Genomic DNA, 21,229 nt, shown 5'->3' on the forward strand with positions numbered 1-21,229 from the left:
GTAGGGTTGTCCCTCGATTCACAATACGTGAGGAAGGACTCTGGTAACTGGAGCCCACCAGTGGGGGTGCCCCTTGATTTGCAATACATGGGGAAGGACTCAGGTAACTGGAGCCCACCAGTAGGATTGCCCCTCGATTCGGAATACGTGGGGAAGGACTCAGGTAATTGGATCCCACCAGTGGGGCTGTCCCTCGATTCGCAATACGTGAGCAAGGACTCTGGTAACTGGAGCTCACCAGTAGGGTTGTTCCTCGATTCGCAATACGTGGGGAAGGAATCTGGTAACTGGAGCCCACCAGTGGGGTTGTTCCTCGATTCACAATACGTGGGGAAGGACTCGGGTATTTGGAGCCCACCAGTGGGGTTTTCCCTCGATTCATAATACGTGGGGAAGGACTCTGGTAACTGGAGCCATCCAATAGGATTGTCCCTCGATTCGCAATACTTGGGGAAGGACTCGGGTAACTGGAGCCCACCAGTGGGGCTGTCCCTCGATTCACAATACGTGGGGAAGGACTTGGGTAACTGGAGCCCACTGGTAGTGGTACCTCTCGATTCGCAATACGTGGGGAAGGACTCTGGTAACTGGAGCCCACCGGTGGGGGTGCCCCTTGATTTGCAATACATGGGGAAGGACTCGGGTAACCGGAGCCCACCAGTGGGGCTGCACCTCGATTCGTAATGCATGGAGAAGGACTCTGGTAACTGGAGCCCATCAGTGGGGCTGCCCCTCGATTCGTAATGCGTGGAGAAGGACTCTGGTAACTGGAGCCAACCAATAGGATTGTCCCTCGATTCGCAATACTTGGGGAAGGACTCGGGTAACTGGAGCCCACCAGTGGGGCTGTCCTTCGATTCACAATACGTGGGGAAGGACTTGGGTAACTGAAGCCCACCGGTGGGGGTGCCCCTTGATTTGTAATACATGGGGAAGGACTCTGGTAACCGGAGCCCACCAGTGGGGCTGCCCCTCGTTTCGTAATGTGTGGAGAAGGACTCTGGTAACAGGAGCTCACCAGCGGAGCTGCCCCTCGATTCGTAATGCGTGGAGAAGGACTCGGGTAACTGGAGCCAACCAATAGGATTGTCCCTTGATTCGCAATATGTGGGGAAGGACTTGGGTAACTGGAGCCCACCAGTGGGGCTGTCCCTTGATTCGCAATATGTGGGGAAGGACTTGGGTAACTGGAGCCCACCAGTGGGGCTGTCTCTCGATTCACAATACGTGGGGAAGGACTCTGGTAACTGGAGCCCACCGGTGGGGGTGTCCCTTGATTTGCAATACATGGGGATGGACTCGGGTAACCGGAGCCCACCAGTGGGGGTGCCCCCCGATTTGTAATGCGTGGGGAAGTACTCGGGTAACTGGAGTCCACCAGTGGGGGTGCCCCTCAATTTGCAATACGTGGAGAAGGATTTGGGTAACTGGAGCCCACCAGTGGGGCTTACCCTCAATTCGCAATATGTGGGGAAGGACTCTAGTAACTGGAGCCCACTAGTGGGGCTGTGCCTTTATTCACAATACGTGGGGAAGGACTCTGGTAACTGGAGCCCACCAGTAGGGATGCCCCTCGATTCACAATACGTGGGGAAGGACCCAGGTAATTGGATCCCACCAGTGGGGCTGTCCTTCGATTCGCAATATGTGGGGAAGGACTTGGGTAACTAGAGCCCACCAGTGCGGCTTTCCCTCGATTCGCAATACGTGGGGAAGGACTCGGGTAACTGGAGCCCACCAGTAGGGTTGCCCTTCGATTCGCAATACGTGGGGAAGGACTCTGGTAACTGGAGCCCACCAGTGGGGATGCCCCCCAATTTGTTATACGTGGGGAAGGACTCGGGTAACTGGAGCCCACCAGTAGGGTTGCCCCTCGATTCGCAATACGTGGGGATGGACTCTGGTAACTGGAGCCCACCAGTAGTGTTGCCCCTCGATTCGCAATATGTGGGGAAGGACTCTGGTAACTGGAGCCCACCAGTAGGGGTGCCTCTCGATTCGCAATATGTGGGGAAGAACTCTGGTAACTGGAGCCCACCTGTGGAGGAGCTCCTCTATTTGCAATACCTGGGGTGTCTGATTGATTAAGATGATGTTGTACAACTTTAATAATGACATATATATGCTCTAAGCGACTGCAACCAAAAATAAAATAGTTTTCATTGGAAAAAAAAGGCAACTGGGATGTCTCTGATGGAACTACAAGTCTCAGTGTGCTCTTCTAGCTAGCTTTTGTACACCTTGTTATTGAAAAAAAGTTAGTAATATGTTAATGTTGAAATTTGCAGCTTCCTCTTTTCCATAGAATAATGAAAATGAGGAACGCTTATTTAATAACAAAGAATATAGGTCCTCACTCAGACATGTAGGCAAACCCCATTTTTAGTAGTTGAGGGATTATCTGTTGTCTGTGCATGTGTCTTAAGTTGTGCCGTGACAATCTTGTGATAGCGGTCGCAGAGAGCATTTATTTGCAAAGACATTGACTGTCAAGGACCATTCAGGAGAGGTGTCAGGGAGTGACAGCAAACACTCAGGTGTGTTGCGACCGTTTGACGCTGCGACTGATATCCTCTGTGCAGCTGCAATGTCTCCAGCGCCTTACTTCCTGCGGTCATAGGGTTACTTACAATTGAGAGTGCTTCTACGCAGCCGCTGGGATTTGCGAAGCCGCCGGTGGACGTATCCGGACATACTCGTACGGCTGTAGCTTTTGCATATATTGTGCACAGTCTCTGCGTGTAAATTAGCAGCTGCGAATGCATTTGCCTACGTCTCTAAATCAGGCTCATACTGTAGTTTGCAGATATGTACTGTTTGCTCCCTGGCTGTACAATGTCTGTCTGGGAATCAGTGTAGATTTTATAACTAACTACGAGATGACTAAAGTCACTGGACACGTGTTGGAAATATGTACCCTACATTCTCACATAAAAGTCTCTTATTTTCCTGCTGCCGACTAGTGTAACAATCCCCGGTTTCATCAGGATAAGAATAGACACACACACATTACATGTGTTTTCACAACTGTGGGGGATTTTTTTTAATTTTTTTTTGCAGAACGCTGATACAAACTCCCCACAGTGGAGCCTGGTCCTGATTCCCCAGAGATTTTTGAGCTGGTCAGAGAGGGGGAGTTATATAAACATTAGCACTCCACACGCCCCCACTGCACCTCCCAGCAATTTCACACCCCCCTTACACACCTCCTCCTTCCCTCTAAGCATCCCCTCACTGCATGAAAAGAAAGGTGCATTGTGAGACAGGATCTAGAGAAAAAGGGGGGAGCAGTGGTGCCTATAAGTTGCTGAATATTTCTTCAGCTTGGGCTACTCTTGCACACCACTCTGCCAAGGGATGGGCTTGATTGGGAGGGGAGGAGGTGAGAGGGGTCTGCCTGGAAAGGGGGGCCAGGAGTTGAGCCCAGAGCCGGGAAGAGCTGGGCGTTTACTGGTGGCTTGTGGGAATGATTTCATTTGAAAGGCCTGCAATATTTTCCCCTCTGATTTGGGAGCAAGTCGGACGTGTGAGTGCCGAGTCCAGCTGGGGGACGTCTGCAAAGGCCATGGCATCTCCTGCTCCGAGCTCCATCATCCCACTGACTCCTGTTCTGATCGGTTCTGTCACTAGAGTGCAGCTGCCTAACTACCTGTCAACTTTTCCTCACTTTCTACCTTGCTGTCTCTCTGTTTGCAGTCGCCATCCACTGCTCCAGACAATGATCCACTTGGACCTCTACCCAATGGATGGGGTAAGTGAGAGTACATCTTGGAAATGGGAGGGTGTCAAATGAAATGATCTGGATTTTATGAATTGCTAGCGGGTAAGGTAATGCTAAAGCAATGGTTGTTTTTAAATATCTAGAGACATTTGATGCACAGGACCAATGATTATATCGGAAGGGAACAAAAATATTTTAAATAGTGTCCTGACTCTGCTAGAGGACCCGCCAGCTGTGCCAACATTGGCTCCTTAGTCCCCAACTGAATTTTGTTTTGTTTATTAGATATAATCAATTTTATATAAATGTCGGAATTTTCCCAGATTCGTCAAATAATTGTAAGAATGTGTGTTTTGAGAAGTATAGGTAGCGTCAGTAGTATTTGGTATGATTGAACCCAACTAGGCAGATAGCACCCTGTTTGCAGCACATGACACATTAATTTCATATGCTGCTAGTACGTAGAGCCTTAGACCATACAGTTTCCCTGCTGCTGCCAATATATCCTGCAGTGTATCACTCCACGTGCTCCAGCTTGTAGCTGGAAACAAGGGTTTGTGGGAATATCCTCAGTTGTTGTACATGATAAGGATACCTTTTAATCGGAGGCACTGTGTAGTTTCCGAACAAGGAGCTGGCACGTACCTTGGAAAGCTGATAAACGGTAATTGCCGTGCACAGAAGGGCTGGGTCCTGCCAGCAGTTTCGGAGCTGAGTAATGTAGAAGTTGGAAACTTCCTGGTCTTGTCTGAGACATTTTATAAGTAGAACCCCGAGGCACAGCTGCAGCTAGTATTTTTTTAAGCAGATCATAATTGCCCAGGCTTCTCAAGGTGTTAGACGAACTCCTACTAGTTGGTGCACTGCCAACATCATAATTGCAGATTCACAGAAAAATCTCTTACATCTCCCTTAATGAACAGATCTTGTAACCATTATCCATTCACACAATTTGTTTCATTTATTGGGTTTGATTGAATGAAAAAATCTGTATAAGGCTTAAACAACACATCAGCGAGACTGTATCCATGAGCATTAGTCATTAACAAGTGTCCTCAAACAATCACATATAACGATACAAGGTTTCAGTGTAAAGTAAAAATTAACACTTTGGGGGAGATTCAGTTATTGGCCATGTGCTGCCGCGATGTACATCACTCTATATTACGGTAGACGCACCTCGTTAATTTTCCTGCACATCTCTGTGGGAACTGTCAGTGTCACTTGCCATAAAGTGCAATCGTCTGAATAAATTGCAGGCATTTTGTGGCCATTGTAGAGAATCGAATCTCCTCTATTGTTTTTCATACATATGAAGCCTCCAGAGGACACTGTTCCATGGATCTAGGTCTAGTGTATGAGCTACAGTTCAATTTTATGAAAGTCCTGGGGAAAATTCAATTATCCACATTGTGCAGCTAAACACATTATGGATAATTCCAGGGAGTGCAATCGTGCTGTATGTGGATGCAAACTAAAATGAGTAGTGTTGCGATGTGCTGCTGTTACCAGTTCCCAAGGCGCTCTGACGCCACATCACCACGGGATGCAGGCACCAAACCGGCAGTCAGGATCCTGGTGGTCAGCATACCGACGCCGGGATCTGGCCGGCAGGGGGCCCAGGACTATTCCCGCTCATGGAACACATCACCACTACCGCACATAACTCACCGTGTGCCCATATGCATTTCTAGAATACTTAGAGGTGTCTGTAAAAGCTGCTACTGAGCATTGTCGTGTCATTTGTGCTCTGCACTGAGGATGTGTCTGTGATGGAGAGGACTGTTCCCTGCTGTGGTGACAAAGCTGCACACGAGCCAGAGGAGATCAGCCCATGGACCCCATCTGATTTAGGCTTCAATCTGCAAAGTTGCATTTCACAATAGTTTTGTGGTAAAAGCTCCTGAGTAATACATTGGGTAGAGCGCGGGGCAGCGTACATTGGGTAGAGTGCGTGGCAGTGTACGTTGCGTAGAGCACAGGGCAGCGTCCGTTGGGTAGTGTGCAGGGCAGTGTCCGTTGGGTGGTGCGCAGGGCAGCGTATGTTGGGTAGAGTGCAGGGCAGCGTATGTTGGGTAGAGTGCAGGGCAGCGTATGTTGGGTAGAGTGCAGGGCAGCGTACTTTGGGTAGAGCGCAGGGCAGCGTATGTTGGGTAGAGTGCAGGGCAGCGTATGTTGGGTAGAGCGCAGGGCAGCGTATGTTGGGTAGAGCGCAGGGCAGCGTATGTTGGGTAGAGCGCAGGGCAGCATATGTTGGGTAGAGCGCAGGGCAGCGTATGTTGGGTAGAGCGCAGGGCAGCGTATGTTGGGTAGAGCGCAGGGCAGCGTATGTTGGGTAGAGCGCAGGGCAGCGTATGTTGGGTAGAGCGCAGGGTAGTGTATGTTGGGTAGAGCGCAGGGTAGCGTATGTTGGGTAGAGCGCAGGGCAGCGTATGTTGGGTAGAGAGCAGGGCAGCTTACGTTGGGTAGAGAGCAGGGCAGCTTACGTTGGGTAGAGAGCAGGGCAGCTTACGTTGGGTAGAGAGCAGGGCAGCTTACGTTGGGTAGAGAGCAGGGCAGCTTACGTTGGGTAGAGAGCAGGGCAGCTTATGTTGGGTAGAGCTCAGGGCAGCGTACTTTGGGAAGAACGCATTGCAGCTTATTTCTAGAATACAGTGTAGCAGGTTTGTCAGCAAAGTGCTCCAGATTGTCTGTGTTGTTACCCTTTTATTTATGGTCTGTGTAGAAAGTGCATACTGTAAGTGTTCACAGAGTGCTAGTAAACATTGACATCCTACAGTAGACCCTATAGATCAGAGGTAGTCAACATGCAGCCCTCCAGCTGCTGTGGAACTACACATCCCAGCATACCATGCCACAGTTTTGCTATGAGGGCATGCTAAAACTGGCAGGACATACTGGTATGTATAGTTCAAAGCAGCTGGAGGGCCTCCTGCTATAGATGTCGTCAGGCAATATAGGCACCACAGTAACAGCATTTGGAGGATGAAATCCAACCCATGTGCAGCCTTGGTATAGGTGAACAAAATTTTGGCAGAGCCTGGTGATGGGGTCATGTAATTCTGCAGTATGTCTGGCCTTTGTGTGATGAGACAGTAGCCCCTGCATAGTTATTCGCTGCTACGGGTGTGGTCGGGTGTTTTCTCAGGTTGCACCATTGCTAGCTTTTAGAGCAGGAGTGGGCAATAAGCGGCCCTCCAGTATCCCAGCATGCCCTGCCAGAGTTTTAGCATGTCCTGATAGCAAAGCTTGGGCAGGGTATGCTGGCATGTGTAGTCCCACAGTAGCTGGAGAGCCGCTTATTGCCCACCCCTGGTTTAGAGTGTGAAATGACATGGAAAAGGTTGGGGCCATGGTGACATCCAGCTTATCAACAGAGTTTGTATTAATGGGTTGTGCTATAAATTCAATCCAGTCCTCCAGGCTTCAGTAACGGTCTAACGTGATGGGTTTGTAATCTCCGAGTCACACCAGTGTAATAAGTGGATAGTTTTAAAGTCAAAATATTGAATTTGTTACTTTTTTATATAATTCCAGCATTTTAAAATGGCATCTGTTCTTATATTTATGGGGTGTTTTTTTTGGGAGGGGGGGGATAGACTAATTGTCATCACACAGCATTAATTCTGCTAGGGGTTTCTCATGCTGACGTAAACTCTGTTTTTGTACATCTCTTACCATACTAATTACCAGCCCATCAAAATGACAGGACCACTTAACATTAATATCATTACCGGCAGCACTTGAATTGCTCCGTCGGGGCCCCATCTAGTGGCTGCCGCTGAGCAATGCAATTGAATTCCCCCCATAGAGGTGAGGATCACCGTTGGCCTTCTATTATATAGATGATAGAAAAGTATTTATAGGGGGGGTGGGGATTTTCCCTTAGAGGTAAGAGCTGGGGGATATGAACACAGTAAGCCTCAGGTCTGAGCAGTAACATGATGGCTGCTTCTGTTTGAGTTCCTTCCAGTTTTGTACTCTCCCCCTTGAGGGCGTCAGTGCTCAACGCCTGCCTTAAAGGCTCCTCTGTCTGAGCCGAGACTGTGAGGACTGCGGGCAGGAAACTAATGCCGTGCTTTAAAACAGTAGAGCTGTGTATGTGTAATTGGTTATATACGCATTAACTGGCCAAACCATCTTGGATAAAGTTTATGTAGGTGTTATATGAAATGCCTTGGTTCCCCCCTCCCACCCCCTTTCCTGCTCTCCAGTACCCAGGAGGCTGTAATTTAAAGCAGCTACAGGGCTTTAGTAAAGGCACATTGCTTGTGACTTCTTTAGCACCATTAAACTTACACCAAGTTGAGATTTGAAACAATTTGTGTGCGCACGAGTTTGTGTGTTTCTCAAATCTACACAGCAGTTCTGAATTAAGCCACTGTGTACACATCCCAGGGGAGACTTGCGGGGGAGATGCAGTTTCTAGTTGGCAGGAGAGAACTTATATATAGTCTGCCAGACAGGGAAAGCGTGTGGGAAGATTGAGGACAGGAAGACTGACATAATGCTGTGTAATTAGCCAGAGTAGGAACATCAGCCGAGCTGGGCTCCTATTGACGGTAAACATTCTGTTTTGGAATGTTTGTCCGGAGATGTAGAGTTTGGATTTATAGATATGGCCGCACATACAGTTCTGGGGGCACACAACATGTCGTTATTACTGCAGCGTGTGTAGGTTGTGCTGGCCAAGGGTGGTGCAATCGAGTGTAGCGATTTGTTTTTGAATTACAGTAAGTGCCTGACATACCTCTAGCTGGAGAGCCGAAGAAGCTCATCGTACCAGATCAAAGCCTAATGGGGAACTTAGGGATTTATTTTGGCTTGTTTTATAAAGTTACTCCAAACAGTGATGTCACTTGCCATGTGTGTGAGGTCATTGCTCAAAGGCACTAAATACAGCCTGTTACCTGATTTATCTCCCCGACTCTTGAACACGTACATTTTTGTAGTTTTTCATCATGTAAGTAGCCACATCGCAGATGCTGCGGGATTGTCTTCCAGTCTGTAAAATGAAATTGTTCTCGGAGTTGCAGTTTAGTGTTGTATGTTCTACTCTCTTCTCTGAGCGATGAGGTCTATCAAATTAAGTGTGAGTTTGCAAAAGTGAAACCATATACTACACACAAACACGTGCCCCTGAGAAATGCCAATTTGAACAACTTCTCTACAAAAAGTGGCTTGGGACAAGGACATGAATAAGTTGGGGAAACCATCTTGGTCCCCAAAAAAGGTCAGCTCTACAATAAGGCATACTGTGAACTAGGGCACTGCTATGGGGCATAACATTAACTAGGGCACTGCAATGGGGCATAACATTAACTAGGGCACTGCTATGGGGCATAACATTAACTAGGGCACTGCTATGGGGCATAACATTAACTAGGGCACTGCTATGGGGCATAACATTAACTAGGGCACTGCAATGGGGCATAACATTAACTAGGGCACTGCAATGGGGCATAAAATTAATAAAGGAACTATTATGGGGTTTAAAATTACTTGCTCTGGAAGTACGTCTCTAGAGGCGTTGGGTTGAGTTGGGACAGGGGCATCTTCAAATTGTTGCTATGGAGCCCACAAAGTTCTGCCTACGTCCCTGTATGAGGTTGTTAGTGGCCACTAGCAAAGTATTTTAGATCCTTAAAAGTTGTCAAATGGATGATTTTTGCAAGCTCCAAACCCATTAGCCATCAATATAACAGCCCCACATACCTGTCCACATCATTTAACCCATATTATTCAGCTTTTTAGTTACATTCACTTGGAAACTAACATGTCTTTCTTGGTCACATTATCCTACTTAAACCTCTCATGATTATTGTGCATGATTATTCATTGGGAGATATAGGTGCACCAGATTTTCTACACTGGGCCACAGCATTTTTACTTTATATCTATACACTTCTTCCCCAAGCTTTATGACTGCTGTATATCTTGGGTTTATCTCCAGGCTATAATTACAAACTGCATGACACCTAGATCTCCAATCTATATCTCATGGCAGCTGTATCTACACTCTACTCATCCATGCTATATCTCGTGTCTATAGCCCAATGCTTTATCTCATGGCAGCTATATTTACACTCACCTCATCTATACGGGGTATATGCAATTACCGGCGAATCGCGGCAATTTTTCGGCCGTTTTTTAATTCGACACAATTCGACCGTCGAATTCCGGCAAGTGGGTGCCGGAATTCAACATATTCAATAAAAAACGGTAACTTTTATACAGCGCCCTGGCATTAAATATCCAACTAGTCCCCCCTGGCTGGGGTACCCTGGAGGAGTGGGGACCCCTTCAATCAAGGGGTCCCCCCCCAGCCACCCAAGGGCCAGGGGTGAAGCCCGAGGCTGTCCCCCCCCCCCCATCCAAAGACCCCTTTCCACGAATGCAGAGACCCCCCCGTGACTGCTGTCACAGAAAGGTCTCTTAAGCCAATCAGGAAGCGCTACTTCGTGGCACCCTCCTGATTGGCTGTATGCGCGTCTGCTGGCAGACAGCGCATCGCACAGCTCCCTCCATTAGTTTCAATGGTGGGAACTTTGCGGTCAGCGGTGGGGTTACCCGCGGTCAGCCGCTGACCGCGGGTGACCTCACCGCTGACCGCAAAGTTCCCACCATTGAATATAATGGAGAGGCTTTGCGATGCGCTGTCTGACAGCTCAGACGCGCATAGCCAATCAGCAGAGTGCCACGACGTTGCGCTCGCTGATTGGCTGAAGGGACCTTTCTGTGACAGCAGTCACGGGGGGGTCTCTGCATTCGTGGAAAGGGGTCCCATGTGTAAACATGGGACCCCTTTCAGTCCGTTTGGTCCGGGTGTTCGTTTTGTTGTTTTGCCAAGTACGAGGATTATTTTAAAAGATCCGGACACTGGATTGAGGTGAGTATAATTTTATTCACAGGTACACCGTGGATTCTACTTGGACAAGTGGACAGAGGTCGGCGTGTGAACATTGGTAAGTATGTGTGTGTCGACATGTGTGAAATAAAGTTTTACTCTCACGGTGTGCGTGTCCTGTTTTTATTTGGGTATTTTTTTCCAGTAGAACTACAGGTACCAGCGGGCCCGTTTTTCTCCTGCATGCTGGTACTTGTGGTTCTCCAAGTACCAGCTTGCGGGGAGGCTTGCTGGGACTTGTAGTACTACTGGAAAAAACAATATTCTTTCAATTTTCTCAAGGCTATCAGCCCCCCATCCGCAGCCCTTGGATGGGGGGGACAGCCTCGGGCTTCACCCCTGGCCCTTGGGTGGCTGGGGGGGACCCCTTGATTGAAGGGGTCCCCACTCCCCCAGGGTACCCCGGCCAGGGGTGACTAGTTGGGTATTTAATGCCACGGCCGCAGTGCGCTGTATAAAAGTGACCCCCGGCTGTGGCATTATCTGTCCAGCTAGTGGAGCCCGATGCTGGTGTAAAAAATACGGGGGACCCCTACACTTTTTGTCCCCCGTATTTTTTGCACCAGCACCAGGCGCAGAGCCCGGTGCTGGTTTTAAAAATACGGGGGATCCCCTGTCAGTTTTTTCCCCGGATGTTTAGATCCGGGACCGGCTCGAAGAGCCCGAGGCTGGTTATGCTTAGGAGGGGGGACCCCACGCAATTTTTTTTCTGATTTTTAACATTCCATTTAAAAAAAATAAAATATATATATATTTTTAAAAATATATATATAATACTTGTGCCTCCAAAATAGACAAACCAAGTACCTAATCCCTTTTAATATAAATAGATATGCTATTACCAATAAAAAAAAACACAAAAAAAAAACATGTTTTTAACATTTTTTATTAGATTCCGCCAGCAAAGTGTGGCGGATTGAAAATGACGAAATTACTGTCTAAAAGCACTGTTGTCGAATTTACAAACTTCAATTGAATATACTTTTGTCGAATTGCCGCATTTGTACCATTGCAGAAATGTCGAATTTGACCAATGTCGAATTTCAAAATGTCAAATTTGGAAAGTCCGTTTTTTTGACGAAAAGTACTGAATTGCATTGTCGAAATTTTTTTTGGGGCGAAAATGTCCTGTTTTTCGACATTTTCGGGAATTCGACCACAATTGCATATACCCCTATATCTCATCCTTACTATATCTCATGTCTATATCGCCACTCTTTATTTCATGGCAGGTATAGCCACACTCTCCTCATCAATGCTATATCTTCTGTCTATATCCCCATGCTTTCTCTCATGGCAGCTATATTTACACTCACCTCATCCATACTATATCTCGTGTCTATATCCCCTCACTTTATCTCATAGCCGCTATAGCTACACTCTCCTCATCCATGCTATATCTCGTGTCTATATCACCTTGCTTTATCTCATGGCAGTTATATCTACACTCTCGTCATACATGCTGTATCTTCTGTATATATCCCCATGCTTCTTTATCTCATGGCAGTTATATCTACACTCACCTCATCCATGCTATATCTCGTGTCTATATCACCTTGCTTTATCTCATAGCCGCTATAGCTACACTCACCTCATCCATGCTATATCTCGTGTCTATATCACCTTGCTTTATCTCATAGCCGCTATAGCTACACTCTCCTCATCCATACTATATCTCGTGTCTATATCACCTTGCTTTATCTCATAGCAGTTATATCTACACTCTCGTCATACATGCTGTATCTTCTGTATATATCCCCATGCTTCTTTATCTCATGGCAGTTATATCTACACTCACCTCATCCATGCTATATCTCGTGTCTATATCACCTTGCTTTATCTCATAGCCGCTATAGCTACACTCTCCTCATCCATGCTATATCTCGTGTCTATATCACCTTGCTTTATCTCATAGCCGCTATAGCTACACTCTCCTCATCCATGCTATATCTCGTGTCTATATCACCTTGCTTTATCTCATAGCCGCTATAGCTACACTCTCCTCATCCATGCTATATCTCGTGTCTATATCACCTTGCTTTATCTCATAGCCGCTATAGCTACACTCTCCTCATCCATACTATATCTTGTGTCTATATTACCTTGCTTTATCTCATAGCCGCTATAGCTACACTCTCCTCATCCATACTATATCTCGTGTCTATATCACCTTGCTTTATCTCATAGCCGCTATAGCTACACTCTCCTCATCCATGCTATATCTCGTGTCTATATCACCTTGCTTTATCTCATGGCAGTTATATCTACACTCTCGTCATACATGCTGTATCTTCTGTATATATCCCCATGCTTCTTTATCTCATGGCAGTTATATCTACACTCACCTCATCCATGCTATATCTCGTGTCTATATCACCTTGCTTTATCTCATAGCCGCTATAGCTACACTCACCTCATCCATGCTATATCTCGTGTCTATATCACCTTGCTTTATCTCATAGCCGCTATAGCTACACTCTCCTCATCCATACTATATCTCGTGTCTATATCACCTTGCTTTATCTCATAGGCGCTATAGCTACCCTCTCCTCATCCATACTATATCTCGTGTCTATATCACCTTGCTTTATCTCATGGCAGTTATATCTACACTCTCGTCATACATGCTGTATCTTCTGTATATATCCCCATGCTTCTTTATCTCATGGCAGTTATATCTACACTCACCTCATCCATGCTATATCTCGTGTCTATATCACCTTGCTTTATCTCATAGCCGCTATAGCTACACTCTCCTCATCCATGCTATATCTCGTGTCTATATCACCTTGCTTTATCTCATAGCCGCTATAGCTACACTCTCCTCATCCATGCTATATCTCGTGTCTATATCACCTTGCTTTATCTCATAGCCGCTATAGCTACACTCACCTCATCCATGCTATATCTCGTGTCTATATCACCTTGCTTTATCTCATAGCCGCTATAGCTACACTCTCCTCATCCATACTATATCTCGTGTCTATATCACCTTGCTTTATCTCATAGCTGCTATAGCTACACTCTCCTCATCCATGCTATATCTCGTGTCTATATTCCCAAGCTTTATTGCATGGCAGCTATATCTACACTCTACTCATCCATGCTATTTCTCATGTATATATCCCCATGCTTTAACTCATGGCAGCTATATCCACACTCTCCTCATCCATGCTGTATTTCTTGTCCATGTCCCCACACTTTATTTCATGGCAGCTATATCTACACTCTCCTCATCCACGTTATATCTTGTGTCTATATCCCCATGCTTTATCGTATGCCAGCTATATCTACACTTTACTCATCCATTCTATACAGTTATCCATGCTATATCTCGTGTCTATGTCCCCATGATTTAACTCATTGCAGCTATATCTACACTCTCCTCATCCATGCTGTATCTCAGTGCATATAACTGAGGACACTAATACCAAGTTTCTCTTCTCATTGTTTCTTTCAGAGAAGCGACAAGACAACGGGAGGGTTTATTACGTGAACCACAACACACGTACCACTCAGTGGGAAGACCCCAGGACACAGGGGTAAGGACATAACTTCCTTGTGCATTGTGCAGAATAGCATTACATTCTTAGCACAAGATGTTTCTATTAGTTTTGCATTACTGTGACATAAATTGAAATATGCATAAATAAGGTGGAAACGGGAATACACAAGTAGCAATGTGAGGGGAGAGGAAAGATCCAAAGTGAACTTATCATGATCCCAGAAACAACAAACTAAGTGCTATACAGAAATGACAACATACTACAAGTTGAAGAAACAAAGCACAGTACAGTAAATAAGTAGCTCAGGGATGGATCTAACTAAGTTTCTTTCGGTATCTATCCAAGATGTGGAAGCAGTGAGTCCTTAGTCTGGGATAGTAGGCTTGCCTGTTGGTAACTGTCTAGGTACTGCGAAGCCTCCCTTAATTCCTTCATCTGAATATACAATCTTGAGCAAGACAGTTTCCCCATTCCAGAAAAATGTTGAGGATGTGGTGTAGAATAGGTTTATACGTTTGGAAGGGATTATAAAAGGGATGGCTTGGAAGAAGTACAACATTTTAGGAAGGAGCATCAACCACGAGATCTCATAAATGGCCCACGCTTTGGTTTGTGTCACAAACTGTTACAACAGCAATGAATAATTACAATGCATGATGTTCGAAATATCGGACCGGGTCCGAATTCCCAGGTCATTTAAAGAAGTGGCTTGCCAATTATATGGGTATAAACTGTGTAGATATTCTCCTACGGCTGCAGCCATGAAGGATTGACTACATTCACTTGGAACAGTGTTGTCTGACAATTATATAGAGACCTATTTCCCAATAAGGAATTGTTAAAAATGGACTAAATAGGAACCATTTAAGAAAACCTATTGTGTGTTGTATATTGTCACAATCTCTTATTGTTGTGTATTGGTATTAGGAAACCCTATACTTTTAAATTGCACTATAGTATACTTACATTTTCTTTTTAATTAATTTAATAAATGATTTTCAGATTTAAATCACTGCATTTAATTTATTGTCAATATTAATATGACTTTCACCTAGTTACTTTTGAGCTTGGAGATTATCTACACAGTTTATCTTCATCATTAGGGAAGTGTTTCTGCACACACAGCTGCTTCCAATTACTAGACTTGACAGCGCAGTTCACTTCTAATCTATATTATGTGGGTATAAGGAATGAAACAGATACAAGGCATCCTGGGCGACTACGGAAGCTAAAGCCTTAGACGTCGAAATATTTCATTTATAGAATGAGGCATCTGTGTAATCCTGGAGGACAGCATGGATGGCTGGTAAGGAGATCTCCGAGTTGGTGATAAAAACAGTAGTACATTGTCTGCTAATAGGCAGATCTTATGCTGGGCAGTAGCAATGACCGGACCTGTAAAAGAGGTACAAGATCTTATTCCTTTCCACCAATGTCTCGTGGCCAGAGCAGAGATAGCGGATACCCCTGCCTAGTTACGTTACAAACGTCAAAGCTACTGTAGTAGATAAGAACCCATTAGGGAAAACACAGGCTGAGGAGTTGTTATATAGCGTGAGGATTGCATGTAAGTAGAAGCTCCTGAACCCAAACCCAGCAGGGACATTTTAGGCACTCACTGCAGCCTATGTGATGCCTTCTTTGCATCTAATGATAACAGGCACAGAGTGAGAGGCACAGTATTCTAATATATCTAAATATCTTCTCGTATTATCAGGAGCTTGTCTACCAAGCCCACCCCAAGTGGCTTGTGTCTTTTTGTTATCGCTATAGCAAATAGTTGAATGTTGGAATTAAGGAGGGTTATTGGATACTAGTCTTGACAATGTGTCAAGTCCTTGCCAGTTTTAGGGATCGTAATGATTTGAGCTTCCTAAAAGTTATTCTGTGTTGCATTGTTGGTTAAACTAGGGATGTAATGTAAAAGCTATTAGTAAATCTGGGGCAGGCAACTTATATTTCTCTAACGTCCTAAGTAGATGCTGGGGACTCCGTAAGGACCATGGGGAATAGCGGCTCCGCAGGAGACTGGGCACATCTAAAGAAAGCTTTAGGACTATCTGGTGTGCACTGGCTCCTCCCCCTATGACCCTCCTCCAAGCCTCAGTTAGATCTCTGTGCCCGAACGAGAAGGGTGCACACTAGGGGCTCTCCTGAGCTTCTTAGTGAAAGTTTTAGTTTAGGTTTTTTATTTTCAGTGAGACCTGCTGGCAACAGGCTCACTGCATCGAGGGACTAAGGGGAGAAGAAGCGAACTCACCTGCGTGCAGAGTGGATTGGGCTTCTTAGGCTACTGGACATTAGCTCCAGAGGGACGATCACAGGCCCAGCTTGGATGGGTCCCAGAGCCGCGCCGCCGGCCCCCTTACAGAGCCAGAAGGCAGAAGAGGTCCGGAAAATCGGCGGCAGAAGACGTCCTGTCTTCAACAAGGTAGCGCACAGCACTGCAGCTGTGCGCCATTGCTCTCAGCACACTTCACACTTCGGTCACTGAGGGTGCAGGGCGCTGGGGGGGGCGCCCTGAGACGCAATAAAAACACCTTGGATGGCAAAAAAAATGCATCACATATAGCTCCTGGGCTATATGGATGCATTAACCCCCTGCCAGAATCCATAAAAAAGCAGGAGAAAAGTCCGCGAAAAAGGGGCGGAGCCTATCTCCTCAGCACACTGGCGCCATTTTCCCTCACAGCTCCGTTGGAGGGAAGCTCTCTGGCTCTCCCCTGCAGTCACTACACTACAGAAAGGGTTAAAAAAGAGAGGGGGGCACTAATTAGGCGCAGTATTAACTATACAGCAGCTATAAGGGGAAAAACACTTATATAAGGTTATCCCTGTATTTATATAGCGCTCTGGTGTGTGCTGGCAAACTCTCCCTCTGTCTCCCCAAAGGGCTAGTGGGGTCCTGTCCTCTATCAGAGCATTCCCTGTGTGTGTGCTGTATGTCGGTACTTTTGTGTCGACATGTATGAGGAGAAAAATGATGTGGAGGCGGAGCAGATTGCCTGTAATAGTGATGTCACCCCCTAGGGGGTCGACACCTGAGTGGATGAACTGTTGGAAGGAATTATGTGACAGTGTCAGCTCTGTATAAAAGACAGTGGTTGACATGAGACAGCCGGCTACTCAGCTTGTGCCTGTCCAGACGTCTCATAGGCCGTCAGGGGCTCTAAAGCGCCCGTTACCTCAGATGGCAGATATAGACGCCGACACGGATACTGACTCCAGTGTCGACGGTGAAGAGACGAATGTGACTTCCAGTAGGGCCACACGTTACATGATTGAGGCAATGAAAAATGTTTTACACATTTCTGATAATACGAGTACCACCAAAAAAGGGGTATTATGTTCGGTGAGGAAAAACTACCTGTAGTTTTCCTGAATCTGAGAAATTAAATGAGGTGTGTGATGATGCGTGGGTTTCCCCTGATAACAACTGATAATTTCTAAAATGTTATTGGCATTATATCCTTTCCCGCCAGAGGTTAGGGTGCGTTGGGAAACACCCCCTAGGGTGGATAAAGCGCTCACACGCTTGTAAAGGCTCTACCTTCGCCTGAGATGGCCGCCCTTAAGGATCCTGCTGATAGAAAGCAGGAGGGTATCCTAAAAGGTATTTACACACATACTGGTGTTATACTGCGACCAGCAATCGCCTCAGCCTGGATGTGCAGTGCTGGGTTGGCGTGGTCGGATTCCCTGACTGAAAATATTGATACCCTAGATAGGGACAGTATATTTTTGCCTATAGAGCATTTAAAAGATGCATTTCTATATATGCGTGATGCACAGCGGAATATTTGCCGACTGGCATCAAGTCTAAGCGCGTTGTCCATTTCTACCAGTAGAGGGTTATGGACACGTCAGTGGTCAGGTGATGCGTATTCCAAACGGCATTTGGAAGTATTGCTTTATTAAGGGAGGAGTTATTTGGGGTCGGTCTTTCAGACCTGGTGGCCACGGCAACAGCTGGGAATTCCACGTTTGTACCCCAGGTCGCCTCTCAACATGAGAAGACGCCGTATTATCAGGCGCAGTCTTTTCGTGGACAAGCGGGCAAAAGGTTCCTCATTTCTGCCCCGTGACAGAGGGAGAGGAAAAAGGCTGCAGAAATCAGCCAGTTCCCAGGAACAGAAACCCTCTCCCGCCTCTGCCAAGCCCTCAGTATACGCTGGGGCTTTACAAGCAGAATCAGGCACGGTGGGGGGCCCGTCTCAATGAATTTCAGCGCGCAGTGGGCTCACTCGTAAGTAGACCCCTGGATCCTTCAGGTGATATCTCAGGGGTACAAATTAGAATTCGAGACATCTCCCCCTCGCCGTTTCCTAAAGTCGGCTTTACCGATGTCTCCTTCTGACAGGGAGACAGTTTTGGAAGCCATTCACAAGCTGTATTCCCAGCAGGTGATAATCAAGATACCCCTCCTGCAAGGAACGGGGTATTATTCCACACTGTTGTGGTATCGAAGCCGGACGGCTCGGTGAGACCGATTCTAAATCTAAAATCTTTGAACACTTACGTACAGAGGTTCAAATTCAAGATTGTGTCACTCAGAGCAGTGATTGCGAACCTGGAAGAAGGGGACTACATGATGTCTCGGGACATCAAGGATGCTTACCTTCATGTCAAAATTTACCCTTCTCACCAAGGGTACCTCAGGTTTATGGTACAGAACTGTCACTATCAGTTCAGACGCTGCCGTATGGATGGTACACGGCACCCCGGGTCTTTACCAAGGTAATGGCCGAAATGATGATATTCCTTCGAAGGAAGTGAATTTTAGTTATCCCTTACTTGGACAATTCCCTGATAAGGGTAAGATCCAGGGAACAGTTGGAGGTCGGTGTAGCACTATCTCAGGTAGTGTGGCGGCAGCACGATTGGATTCTCAATATTCCAAAATCGCACCTGGTTCCGACGACGTGTCTTCTGTTCCTAGGGATGATCCTGGACACAGTCCAGAAAAAGGTGTTTCTCCCGGAGGAGAAAGCCAGGGAGTTATCCGAGCTAGTCAGGAACCTCCTAAAACCGAGCCAAGTCTCAGTGCATCAATGCACAAGGGTTCTGGGTAAAATGGTGGCTTCCTACGAAGCAATCCCATTCGGCAGATTCCACGCAAGAACTTTCCAGTGGGACCTGCTGGACAAATGGTCCGGGTCGCATCTTCAGATGCATCAGCGGATAACCCTGTCACCAAGGACAAGGGTGTCCCTCCTGTGGTGGTTGCAGAGTGCTCATCTTCTAGAGGGCCGCAGATTAGGCACTCAGGACTGGGTCCGGGTGACCACGGATGCCAGCCTGCGAGGCTGGGGAGCAGTCACACAGGGAAGGAATATCCAGGGCTTATGGTCAAGCCTGGAGACATCACTTCACATAAATATCCTGAAGCTAAGGGACATTTACAATGCTCTAAGCTTAGCAAGACCTCTGCTTCAAGGTCAGCCGGTGTTGATCCAGTCGGACAACATCACGGCAGTCACCCACGTAAACAGACAGGGTGGCACAAGAAGCAGGAGGGCAATGGCAGAAGCTGCAAGGATTCTTCGCTGGGCGGAAAATCATGTGATAGCACTGTCAGCAGTATTCATTCCGGGAGTGGACAACTGGGAAGCAGACTTCCTCAGCACGACCTCCACCCGGGAGAGTGGGGACTTCACCCAGAAGTCTTCCACATGATTAAAAACTCGACAGGTATTGCGCCAGGTCCAGGGACCCTCAGGCAATAAGCTGTAGACGCTCTGGTAACACCGTGGGTGTACCAGTCAGGGTATGTGTTCCCTCCTCTGCCTCTCATACCCAAGGTACTGAGATTGATAAGATGGAGAGGAGTAAGCACTATATTCGTGGTTCCGGATTGGCCAAGAAGGACTTGGTAACCGGAACTTCAAGAGATGCTCACGGAGGATCCGTGGCCTCTACCTCTAAGAAGGGACCTGCTCCAGCAAGGACCCTGTCTGTTCCAAGACTTACCGCGGCTGCGTTTGACGGCATGGCGGTTGAACGCCGGATCCTGAAGGAAAAAAGGCATTCCGGATAAAGTCATCCCTATCCTGATCAAAGCCAGGAAGGATGTAACCGCAAAAACATTATCACCGCAATTGGCGAAAATATGTTGCGTGGTGCGAGGCCAGTAAGGCCCGACGGAGGAAATTCAACTGGGTCGATTCCTACATTTCCTGCAAACAGGAGTGTCTATGGGCCTGAAATTGGGGTCCATTAAGGTTCAAATTTCGGCCCTGTCAATTTTCTTCCAAAAAGAACTAGCTTCAGTCCCTGAAGTTCAGACGTTTGTAAAAGGGGTACTGCATATACAGCCTCCTTTTGTGCCTCCAGTGGCACTTTGGGATCTCAATGTAGTTTTGGGTTCCAAAAGTCACATTGGTTTGAACCACTTAAATCTGTGGAGTTAAAATATCTCACATGGAAAGTGGTCATGCTGTTGGCCCTGGCCTGGGCCAGGCGCGTGTCAGAATGGGCGGCTTTATCCTGAAAAAGCCCTTATCTGATTTTCCATTCGGACAGGGCGGAATTGAGGACTCGTCCTCAGTTTCTCCCCAAGGTGTTTTCAGCGTTTCACCTGAACCAACCTATTGGTGGTGCCTGCGGCTACTAGGGACTTGGAGGCCTCCAAGTTGCTAGACGTTGTCAGTGCCCTGAAAATATATGTTTCCAGGACGGCTGGAGTCAGGAAATCTGACTCGCTGTTTATCCTGTATGCACCCAACAAGCTGGGTGCTCCTGCTTCTAAGCAGACTATTGCTCGTTGGATTTGTAGTACAATTCAGCTTGCACATTCTGTGGCAGGCCTGCCACAGCCAAAAATCTGTAAATGCCCACTCCACAAGGAAGGTGGGCTCATCTTGGGCGGCTGCCCGAGGGGTCTCTGCTTTACAACTTTGCCGAGCAGCTACTTGGTCAGGAGCAAATACGTTTGTAAAATTCTACAAAATTGATATCCTGGCTGAGGAGGACCTGGAGTTCTCTCATTTGGTGCTGCAGAGTCATCCGCACTCTCCCGCCCGTTTGGGAGCTTTGGTATAATCCCCATGGTCCTTACGGAGTCCCCAGCATCCACTTAGGACGTTAGAGAAAATA

General features: G+C 46.9%; 1 protein-coding gene across 2 annotated transcripts in view; it reads left to right on the forward strand.

Moving 5' to 3' along the window:
* WWP2 (WW domain containing E3 ubiquitin protein ligase 2) overlaps window positions 1-21,229 on the forward strand; it is a 181,943-nt gene that overhangs the window by 138,008 nt on the left and 22,706 nt on the right. For both annotated transcript variants that reach the window (XM_063945465.1, XM_063945464.1), the window contains exons 9-10: window positions 3,697-3,751; window positions 14,089-14,170. In XM_063945465.1, coding sequence (XP_063801535.1) covers window positions 3,697-3,751; window positions 14,089-14,170 — 137 coding nt within the window. The remainder of the gene's footprint in view (window positions 1-3,696; window positions 3,752-14,088; window positions 14,171-21,229) is intronic.

Source organism: Pseudophryne corroboree, chromosome 11 (assembly GCF_028390025.1).
Source record: "Pseudophryne corroboree isolate aPseCor3 chromosome 11, aPseCor3.hap2, whole genome shotgun sequence".
In the NCBI taxonomy this organism is placed as follows: domain Eukaryota; kingdom Metazoa; phylum Chordata; class Amphibia; order Anura; family Myobatrachidae; genus Pseudophryne; species Pseudophryne corroboree.